General features: G+C 31.4%; 1 protein-coding gene across 3 annotated transcripts in view; it reads right to left on the bottom strand.

The window, feature by feature from the left end:
* Positions 1-1,488: 1,488 nt before the first annotated feature.
* LOC149784695 (uncharacterized) overlaps positions 1,489-12,768 on the bottom strand; it is a 98,853-nt gene continuing 87,573 nt past the window's right edge. For all 3 annotated transcript variants that reach the window (XM_089932735.1, XM_089932733.1, XM_089932734.1), the window contains 3 exons: positions 9,897-10,064; positions 9,243-9,353; positions 1,489-6,549 (listed from right to left, as the gene is read on the bottom strand). In XM_089932735.1, the coding sequence (XP_089788861.1) occupies positions 6,439-6,549; positions 9,243-9,353; positions 9,897-10,064 (390 nt within the window). In that variant the 3' untranslated portion in view covers positions 1,489-6,438. The remainder of the gene's footprint in view (positions 6,550-9,242; positions 9,354-9,896; positions 10,065-12,768) is intronic.

The following is a 12,768-nucleotide window of genomic DNA, read 5'->3' as shown; positions in this document are numbered from 1 at the left end:
CTAGAGAGGTAAAATGCTCAGCCAATATGTTGTAGATTGCCTCATTAATAAGCATGGGTTTCACTTGCTACTGAAGCTGTCACAATCTTGAGGTTATAAACTCATATTTCAAGTCTAAACAAAATCTCATCAGAAATATGGCTTCCACAATGGAAACAAGCTCAGCCAATCAGATGCACAATCACCTCATTATTTAACTTCATCTTAAATATATAAGCAAACAGTCCAAGATTGATTAAATTTGATTCAGAATTTATCCTCAAGAGTGGTAATAAGGTCAGCCAATCAGATACCAGATCACCTAATTAATATGCATGGAAATTTGCTCATCATGGAATTTGTCTGATATCTATTTCCAGGGTTGACTACAATCAGATCAGAACTGCAGCAAACTCAAAAGTGTTAACAAGTGATTATTCATGAATGGATAACTGACAACACACAATGGATGCAGGGCAGCTATAATGTAAGTTCACTTGACCATACCAACTTAAAAATAAGTGACTGCAGAGTAAGGCTTGATCTGCAATCTTTTTCTGATGAATACCATTAGGACCAGGCAGCCAATGCAATCTATTTATGATGAATACCATTAGGACCAGGCAGCCAATGCAATTTATTTATGATGAATACCATTAGGACCAGGCAGCCAATGCAATCTATTTATGATGAATACCATTAGGACCTGGCAGCCAATGCAATCTATTTATGATGAATACCATTAGGACCAGGCAGCCAATGCAATCTCTTTATGATGAATACCATTAGGACCAGGCAGCCAATGTAATATATTTATGATGAATACCATTAGGACCAGGCAGCCAATGCAATCTATTTATGATGAATACCATTAGGACCAGGCAGCCAATGCAATTTATTTATGATGAATACCATTAGGACCAGGCAGCCAATGCAATTTATTTATGATGAATACAACTAGGACCAGGCAGCCAATGCAATCTATTTATGATGAATACCATTAGGACCAGGCAGCCAATGCAATCTATTTATGATGAATACCATTAGGACCAGGCAGCCAATGCAATCTATTTATGATGAATACCATTAGGACCAGGCAGCCAATGCAATTTATTTATGATGAATACCATTAGGACCAGGCAGCCAATGCAATTTATTTATGATGAATACAATTAGGACCAGGCAACCAATGCAATCTCTTTATCATGAATACCATTAGGACCAGGCAGCCAATGCAGTCTCTTTATGATGAATACCAATAGGAATCAAGCTTCTATAAGATCTGGGATATTAACAGGTTGTCAACTTCATGGTCTTACATGGTTTTCAATGTGAAATGGGAATCCAAAAAGTAATAAAATTTAGCTCTTTGATAGGTTTTAATAAAACATAAAATAACCACAGAACACCACCTTTGTTGCTGTTTTTCAGACACCACCACACTTTATATTACAGTCTTGTGATAAATGAAAGTTATAAATTAAAGACTGAAAAAAAACAAATGACAACTTTGTCACTTTGACAAATTTATTGCAGAAGTTCAAGGCAAGTTAGAAATTAGTATTTTCACAAACATTATATAACAACGCTGCCAGCAGCAACAGTGAAAAAGAAACAATCACATATCTGTGTAAAAAGTATAAAAATGTGGTATCCCTTACTTAATACAACTCTCCTTAATTATAATGAATTAGCTGGAGTCATAACTGCCAAATGCATCACAAACTCAACCATGGTAAAATATAGTACCAGGGAGTCATAATCGCCAATCACATCATGTGCCAACTATGGTATTGTTACAAAGTACCGTAGCTGGAAGTCACAAATGCCAACTGTACCATGTATCTAACTATGGTATAATGCAGTACTTGGGAGTCATAACTGTATGTACTAATTATATCATGTGAACAACAATACTATTTAGAGAAGTAAGCAAAAAGTTTGATGAATTCATGCATGTCTTATTTTGGAATTCCAGACAAACATAAACGTTATTTAAGTTAATGTACAAGAAATACTTTTTTTTCTCCACTTCATGGGATTTAGTCATCTCAACGATGCAAATAATAATGTTTTAAAAATGAAACAAAGACACAATACTAAGCTTGATATATTTGTTTACAACTCAATAGTGTCATATTTCAGAGATCAGTTCAAGTACAATGGTTTAAGACAGAGTCCATAGCAGCATTGTGTTATATGCAGCATCAAAAGTTACATGAAGGTTGTTATAACTATGGAGAGCTGTACAACTTTGCAATTTGTTTTGATGTTTTTAGACATATTTTACGAACATGCATTGCTTAATTCCTTTACAAAGAGCACAAGCATGTGAGTTATATACATGTATTGATATCATGGCAGAGCAAAGACTGTGCCTATTTATACTCACAGGGTTGTATTGTTCATTAGTTACTGCAGAATTATATCCTTCATCTTCTTGAGTTTCCATCACAGGATTTGAATGTTCACTAAATACTGGGGAATTCTATCAATGTTTCATTCATTTTTTTCTAAAGCCTCCTGTTAATTCACCAACAGCATGCATAATAAGAGACATAACAATAATTATGTTTCTTGGTATGTTTAACGTAAATAAGGAAGCATCCCCATTTCCATCAAATAGACTCTTCTTTGCATGTAAATATTGAGCCATTATCTTTTGTTTACACGTTATACCTTGTCCATGTGGCATAACAGTACTAATGTATTAGATTCAGGTAACACAATGACTCCACCCACCTTGCTGAAAAATCTACTGAGAGATCTGCAATATATATTATACAGTTAAGAATTTCTTTGACATATTTGCAAGATCTTGTTAAAATTTAATTCCTAAACATAATTATCTAAAGCATGTGAATTTGTACAATGTATCACATAGTAATATATATATATATATATGCACAATTTTTCCTACATAGATATGAACTCTAAAATCCCACAAAATAAATTGGACAGAAAATATTTAATTAAAAATATTTATCAAGGAATACAAACTAAATTAGATGGAAAATATTTAATTGAAAATCTTTTTGTAATTAGGAATATTTATCAATGGATGTGAAAGTTTATACAAAATCTAATGTTTAAACACAGGGGAGATGTTTCTAAAAATACCAGTGATCAGGTATATTTTATGACGATTACAAACAAATCCCTAATATTTACACATCCAAACACTTAGAAACTTGCTCACACCTCCCATGTTACAACCTTTAACCTTTAACCTATAATATCCACCAGACTGATCAGGTTAAGTAACTTTTTTATCAAATTTATATTACACATTAATGCCAAAATATTTTGCAGGGAAAAGTAATATCAGTTTCTCTTCTTAAATTCATTTTATTTTTAAGTTATACAAAGTGCACAAATCCCCAACAATGAGAGAAATGGCAGTCTAATTTTCATATAAATGGGGTGGGATGGAAAAGGCGAGTTATTCCAAACAAATATGATTATTTTCATTTATGTAAATTAAATATGTTTTCACTTTATTTTGTATAACAGGGATGGAAGGCTCACTAGTTAGCAGGTATTCCTAGCCTATACCTCCCTGATTTTCTATCTTAACTAAAGACTTCAGTTTAATTAATAATATCACACATAAAAGTGTAAATATCAATATTCATGTTATGTTTTTTATGCTGAATAATGTATCATCCACACTTCCATCAAATATATCCTTCTTTTCATGTAAATACTGAGCCAGTCTATTATGTTCTTCCATTATACATTTAGCATGATAGTACCAAAGAATACGATTCGTCTAACACAATCCTTCCACCCACCCACCTTGAAGAATAATCCACTAAGAAATCTACAACATATAAGTTCTATTCATATTGATTTATGAATTTGTTAAATATTTTGCAAGATCTTCTACAGATTAAAATCATAAACTTAAGCATATGAATTAGAATAGTCAAACTTGACATATTTACGTACATGTACAATACAAACAATAAAATCATACTTGTATAATGGAGTAAATACAATATACATGTATATAGTGCAATTTTTCATATGTGGATACAAAACACTATTATCACATAAAATAAATTGGACGGAACCGCTTTAAATTTTGGGGAATATTTATCAAAGAATGAAACATTTATTCAAAATAAATATCTTCAAGGCAATTGAGATAATTTTACAATTTCCTGCAATATCTAATAGTGCTTTGTTCAATGCTCTAAAAAGCCAGTATAATAAAAAAAAAACAATTTCAAACATTGTAAGGAGCATGTTCATGCTTCCTATATTGCTACTTTGAACCCAACTATACACCAGTGTAAGAGAGATCATGTTAAAAGTGTGTTCTATGAAATTATGTTATACATTATTGCCAAACATTTTGAAATGATTAGTAATAAGTTATTGTCAATATTTTGTTAAAATTAAAAAGTAAACAACCCTCCAACAATACATTGGGTTGATGATGGTTGCATTAATACCCCACCCATTGCTAATGAAATCTAAATTTTTGTGTATTCATTTTCAACATATACATACACACTTTCTATCCTGATATTATATAGCTGATCAGATGTAATTTTTTCAGTATAATTCATAACATTCCTGTTTTATTATAACAACTGAACTGACATAGATATCAACTCTGCAAAGAAAAGAAAAGCTGATTCATTACACTTCTATATTAGAGGATGGAGATTGGGGTAAAATTGAATGCAGTATCGGCTCAATTAGTTACTCAAAGTGTAAACGAATGTTGTTACTGGTGCTACAGATAACACTATTTACCAAAGATAAGTCTCATATTCAATGTCTGTACAGTAATCATCCATTACTTTTTTCTTCCAGAACTTGCAGGATAATGATTATTTTATCAGAGCAAATGGAGTTTGGCATCTATGAACATTAATTGTTGAGTTTTCTTGATTAACATGCCAAATCTGACCATCCGTGGAAAAACATTCTGATATTTGAAGATTATAAAACAGTAGTGTCCTCTTGTAAGTAATGACAAGGAGATAAAAGTCTTCTTGCCTTGTTAACAAAACAAACCAGCTGCATGTACGGCTACAAATTCAGACTTAAATTTTCTTGATATCAATTTTACTTATATTTCTTTTACCAATATCTTTTGTCCACATTGTGCATCTGATATATTTATTTTTTACAAAAGGAATTTATGCCGTGTAATTGTTTTGAGATAAAAAAAGCAAGAAATACCTACGCAACATCTTACAACCATTGCCAAATCACTGAGCAGTTTTGACCCTGAAAATGGTATCGTCTGCTTTCAAGCATCCTAATAGAGAAAGTACATCCTGTCATTCTTGATTTTCCAATAAACACTAAATTAAACCTCTTAAATTCAAATGGCAGTTGCAATGATCAGACAAAATTTCAAGTTCTTAAAGGCACAAATCTGCGGATTCAATGATTCACCTCTACTTTTTTTGGCAATGATACAATTATTATTGGTGTATAATAACAAATAAAAATTAAATGTGACTAAATGTTTTACCTCACAATCATCTCTTGTATCTTGCCATTATCACAGTTTGCTAGTATTTCCATGATTTTATCCCGCAATGAGTCTGCGGCATGATGTCCCAGTGCTAGACATCACTATAATCTGCCACATTGCAGACATCGTAGTGATATGACTGAAAAATTGTTAAAACTACATTAAAAATCCAAGTCACATCACAACACATCCCACAATGAAAGAATAATAGATGGTTCTCATCATGGCTGATATCACGAAGCAAATGGCATCATGCAAGTCACTATGCAAGACTATGCATGGTACTATGTATGACACTATGCAAGACATTATCAAGTCACAGGTAATCACACTACCTCTACCAGTGTTTTAATTGTTACTGTCAAATTATACAAAAAATATTAAATATTTTTCCACAAAAAGTGGTAGTCACTTATATTAATAATCAGAATGGATTAGGTTACCACAAACCTAAACAATTCTAAACAGGTACCAATATGTTATTTTCAGTGTATATTAATACAGAATATGAAAACAAATATTTACAAAATTATCTATTTAATAAAAATATTGGTTTTAGTGATCATGAAAGCAATATAGTAATACATTTCTCATGTTTATTCTCACTATAGGATTTCACTTGATGACTAACATATTTTGTACCCAAATTGTTTTATGGCCAGCTATTTTATACTGTCACCAAAATAACCTAATAAATGTTTGAACCATCTTTTAATTATGATTTTCAGATATTATTAAATGAAGGTTCACTCGTTGCTCTGAAGTATATTTTTAACAAATACAAAATTGGTTCAAACAAACCAAAGATCTTGAGTTTAAATCAGCACATATATAAAACCAAAATGTTATATCAGTATAAACAATAAACAGAACACTTATCAGAAAAAGCAGTAGCTGAACTAACACATGGTTGTCTGCTGTGTTCATTGTGGAAATCAGTATTTTTGCTGAGAAAATGTTTACTTCGTTTTCTTCTTCTCGTGCAGGTCGGAGGATGAACTGGAAGGTGAGGGAGAAAAGTTATCTGATCTGAAACCACTTCGTGTAATGACAGATTTCCGTCCTGGTATCTGAAAATATGATAAAACTGAATGCTTGAGCGAGTCTGAGTACCTTTTATCTCTAAATTGAAGGTTAGGTCAAATCTCACTGTAGCATCAATTTTTGATATTTTACATATCTGCTGAATCTAACCTGAATTTTTATTTAAAAAATTATATATATATATTGCATTTCAATCATCAACTCAACAAAAGTTAACTTTATGCAGATCTGCTGTTCCTGTTGATATTGTTGTTATTGTGGGGTTTAACACCATTTTAAACACACAACTAGGCTATACATGGCCACAAATACAACTGGTTGAGAAAGAATCCAAGAAAACCTCAGAAAGAACCACCGACTCAAGTGAAGCTACTGGCAGCTTCCTCACACTGGGTGAGGAGCCAGAAACTAGAACCCATGCAGACAGAGGTGTGTACAGATCTGAGTGCAAAGGTTTCAGTTAATTATATGGATAATTAAATACTGTGGTGACATAGTTCAGGGTTAAAAAGTAAGCTCTGGAAGCTATAGATGTCCAACCCTTGTCTGACAGTGCTGATGTTTAGTTATACATTTGGCAATGTTAAAAATTACATCGTTCAAAATAACCATGGAAACAGATGCTGATAAAAGAGGAAGATCTTAATCACCCTATTATAACAATGTGTACTTGAAACCTAACACCAGCCAATTATAACAATGTGTACTTGAAAACTAATCAGCCAATTATAATGTGTACTTGAAACCTAACATCACCCCATTATAACAATGTGTACTTGAAACCTAACATTGACCCCATTATAAGAATGTGTACTTGCAACCTAACATCATCCCGTTATAACAATGTGTACTTGAAACCTAACATCATCCCATTATTGCAATGTGTACTTGAAACCTAACATCATCCCATTATAACAATGTGTACGAAGCCTAACATCATCCCATTAGAACAATATGTACTTGAACCCTAACATCATCCCATTATAACAATGTGTACTTGAAACCTAGCATCATCCCATTATAACAATGTGTACATGAAACCTAACATCATCCCATTATAACAATGTGTACTTGAAGCCTAACATGAGCTCATTATAAGAATGCGTACATGAAACCTAACATCATCCCATTAGAACAATGTGTACTTGAAACCTAACATCACCCCATTATAAGAATGTGTACATGAAACCTATCATCATCCCATTATAACAATGTGTACTTGAAACCTAACATCATCCCATTATAAGAATGTGTACTTGAAATCTAACATCATCCCATCATAACAATGTGTACTTGACACCTAACATCATCCCATTATAACAATGTGTACTTGAAACCTAACATCATCCCATTAGAACAATGTGTACTTGAAACCTAACATGAGCCCATTATAAGAATGCGTACATGAAACCTAACATCATCCCATTAGAACAATATGTACTTGAAACCTAACATCATCCCATTATAACAATGTGCACTTGACACCTAACATCATCCCATTATAACAATGTGTACTTGAAACCTAACATCATCCCATTATAACAATGTATACTTGAAACCTAACATCATCCCATTATAACAATGTGCACTTGACACCTAACATCATCCCATTATAACAATGTGTACTTGAAACCTAACATCATCCCATTATAAGAATGTGTACTTGAAACCTAGCATCATCCCATTATAAGAATGTGTACTTGAAACCTAGCATCATCCCATTATAACATTTAATGTGTAACTGAAACCTAACATCATCCCATTATAACAATGTGTAACTGAAACCTAACATCATCCCATTATAACATTGTGTACTTGAAACCTAACATCATCCCATTATAACAATGTGTACTTGAAACCTAACATCATCCCATTATAAGAATGTGTACTTGAAACCTAACATCACCCCATTATAACATCATCCCATTATACCATCATCCTATTATATCATCATCCCATTACATCATCATCCCATTATAACAATGTGTAATTGAAACCTAACATCATCCCATTATAACAATGTGTACTTGAAACCTAACATCATCCCATTATAACATCATCCCATTATAACATCATCCCGTTATAACATCATCCCATTATAACATCATCCCATTATAAGAATGATTTAGTGCATCATCTCATCTCATCAGCCAATTAAATTACTTTCCCAAATGTTTTAAAAGCTTTCATTTGGCACTGCAAAAGAAACTCCATTTTTCATCAGACCCTCATTTGTGGAGAAGTCACTAAGCCACAAGAGTCTGGTTGAATAAGACTATTTAGACCTCAATCAATCAGTACATTATACAAAAGCAGATCTGCTCCTACACAATTCATGTATGGTAGTAGGATTTATGTGCTAGTCCTTGTTTTCATTACAAGACACAGTGGAGTTATAATTATTAGACCTTTGCATACAATCTTACTGGTTAAAATCATCACATCAATAAACTCTCTTTAATTCTGAGGACCTCAGGAGATTAGTTCTACCATGTAACTGAGTTACCAATGTTAAATAAATTCAGTATTACTCTTAGTTTAATTATTATTATCACTGTTATAGTCTATGATAATTTCTACAATCCAAATCGTATTAACCTTTGCTATGAAGCAAGCCATCTTTTTCTTAGGTTGCTTTTCGATTTCCTTCAGCTGGTGGCCTGAACACAGATAAGGCTGTTTTGGGCTAACTTAAAAAGAACTGTTTACAATGATGTACCTTGTTAAGGCTAGCCTGTGAACCCATTAGTTTCTCAAAATCCTTGGATCCTTTCCCAATGGCAGCCTTCACATCTTTGTCCATCCCTGGTATAGACAGGTCTCCAAATACCTATAATTCAATCAATTATTTAGTCAAACACAATATTCACTCTTGCACATCATATATAACACTATATACACATGCATATTATAGACATGGCTAACTATATATATATATATATATATATATATATATATATATATATATATATATATATATATGTATATGTATATGTATATATATATATGTATATATATATGTATATATATATGTATATGTATATATATATGTATGTATGTATATATATATATAAATGTAATTGACCTGACTAATGATATATGCACATCAACTGGATTCTTTGGACTTGTGTAGAAACATTATAATTATTTTGGATTTATATAATAAAACTATAAGTTCTTCTTAAATTTTCATTTTATACCTTTGATAATTATATCATTTGTTACATTTTACAAATCTTGATGGTTCAGATTCATTCCGTTATATAGTTTATGATCCAAGAGTCTTCTTTAGATCTGACAATAAATTAATGTAAAACAAGTTCATTCACAAACAAAATACTGCTCTGTTTACCTCTGAATCTATCTAATATACCTCTACTATAGCGCCATCTGGAAGCCGCAGGAAGTGACGATAAAGCTCTCGCAGGCCATCCAAGTGTATGATGTGGATCGAAATGTGCGTGGTGATCTCTTTGTGACTTTCCTTCTTTGTATCCTCTTCCTCCTCTACTGTGTTCTCATTCCAGACAGTATCATCAACCTGAAAGACAGTGAAATATTACATAAAATATAATAACAAGTTATTAACTCGACAATAGTATCCACCTGAATGACAGTGAAATATTACATCAAATGTAATAACAAGTTACTAACCAGACATTACAACATTTTCCCCATGTTAATTCTAGGAGGCCTGCCATTTAAATATTTTAAATTTTAAAGGTGGGTTGTAGACCTGCAATGAATACCATATTTTCTATATGATTACTCACTGAATGTATTTGTATATAATTTGAATATTTACTGATGTTAATAAAATTATGAAATGTATCCTTTTTAGTCAACCTATTATTTATCTCCCCACCCACCCACCACATCAAAAAAATAATGTGGATCACACCATCAAAATCTAATTAATGATATTTTTGGGGGTCTTAGATATAAAAAACAAATCTTCTGACTAAGACTAATAATCGACATAGTGCAGATGTTAACTTCACTCTTTATATTCAAAATCAGTCTGACCAAAAACAATAATTTAATCCTGAAGATGAGATATAGGTAAAAAATGGCAGCAAATTTTCAGTCCTTATTCAGTAAATCATGGAACTATCTAAAAAAACAAAGCTATTTAAAAACATCCTTATTCACAATGAAAATCATACAAGTTGACTTTTGACATAACTTCTGATAAGAATTTCACAGAGTATTTGACTCTGTATGACTTGTGTGGATCTAATTACCTTTTAAAATGTTTCATTGGGTGGTTTGTGAACAACACTACTAACTACAATTTTTTAACATTTTGATGGGGTATTTTGTGAACAACACTACTAACTGAATCTTTACAAATTTTGATAGTGTAATTTATGATATAAATACAGTGTATAAGTGTGTATATCACTTTATAAATGTATAAGGGTGTATATCACTTAAATATATATAGTGTATAAGTCTGTATATCACTTAACTATATTCAGTGTAAAAGTGTGTATATCACTTTACTATATACAGTGTATAAGTGTTTATATCACTTAACTATATTCAGTGTAAAAGTGTGTATATCACTTTACTATATACAGTGTATAAGTGTTTATATCACTTAACTATATTCAGTGTATAAGTGTGTATATCACTTTACTATATATAGTGTATAAGTCTGTATATCACTTAACTATATTCAGTGTATAAGTGTGTATATCACTTTACTGCATAAGTGTATAAGGGTATATATCACTTAAATATATATAGTGTATAAGTCTGTATATCACTTAACTATATTCAGTGTAAAAGTGTGTATATCACTTTACTATATACAGTGTATAAGTGTTTATATCACTTAACTATATTCAGTGTATAAGTGTGTATATCACTTTACTATATATAGTGTATAAGTCTGTATATCACTTAACTATATTCAGTGTATAAGTGTGTATATCACTTTACTGCATAAGTGTATAAGGGTATATATCACTTAAATATATATAGTGTATAAGTCTGTATATCACTTAACTATATTCAGTGTAAAAGTGTGTATATCACTTTACTATATACAGTGTATAAGTGTTTATATCACTTAACTATATTCAGTGTAAAAGTGTGTATATCACTTTACTATATACAGTGTATAAGTGTTTATATCACTTAACTATATTCAGTGTATAAGGGTGTATATCACTTTACTGTATATAGTGTATAAGTCTGTATATCACTTAACTATATTCAGTGTATAAGTGTGTATATCACTTTACTGCATAAGTGTATAAGGGTATATATCACTTAAATATATATAGTGTATAAGTCTGTATATCACTTAACTATATTCAGTGTATAAGTGTATATCACTTTACTGTACAAAGGTGTATATCACTTAAGTACATATAGTGTATAAGTCTGTAAATCTCTTAACTGCATACAGTGTATAAGTGTATATCACTTTATTATGTACAGTGTACAAGTGTGTATATCACTTAAATATATATAGTGTATAAATATGTATATCACTTTACTATATACAGTGTATACATGTGTATATCACTTTACTATATACAGTGTTTAAGTGTGTATATCACTTTATTATATACAGTGTACAAGTGTGTATATCGCTTAACTATATCAAGTGTGCACAAGGCTTTTGGCAAGATTGCTTAGCATTTAGTCAAGCTTTTAATGAGTCATAGAGGCCCAGCCAACAAAGCATCCATTCATTACATCATAAGGAGGTTACAATCTCAAATAAACCAATGTAATGTTGGGTATATATGGAAAATAGATGTAACATTTGCTAAATACAAGGGACAAAACCCAGAATTAAGTCTTACTGAATACACAGAATTAAGTCCTACTGAATACATGTGCCAAAACAGAAGTAAGTCTTACTGAATACACATAATTAAGTCTTACTGAATACATGTGACCAAACACAGAATTAAGTCTTACTGAATAAAAAGTGACCCAACACAGAATTAAGCCTTACTGAATACAAGTGACCAAACACAGAATTAAGTCTTACTGAATAAAAAGTGACCCAACACAGAATTAAGTCTTACTGAATACATGAGAGCCAACACAGAATTAAGTCTTACTGAATAAAAGTGACCAACACATGATTAAGTCTTACTGAATATAAAGAATTAAGTCTTACTGAATACAAGTGACCCAACACATAATTATGTCTTACTGAATACATATGCCAAAATGGAAGTAAGTCTTACTGAATACACATAATTAAGTCTTACTGAATA

The sequence above is a fragment of the Sinohyriopsis cumingii genome, chromosome 14 (genome assembly GCF_028554795.1).
Source record: "Sinohyriopsis cumingii isolate HCF-2022 chromosome 14, ASM2855479v2, whole genome shotgun sequence".
NCBI classification, from domain to species: Eukaryota; Metazoa; Mollusca; class Bivalvia; order Unionida; family Unionidae; genus Sinohyriopsis; species Sinohyriopsis cumingii.
Note: the sequence above shows the minus strand (reverse complement) of the source record. Positions and strands in the feature narration are given on the sequence as shown.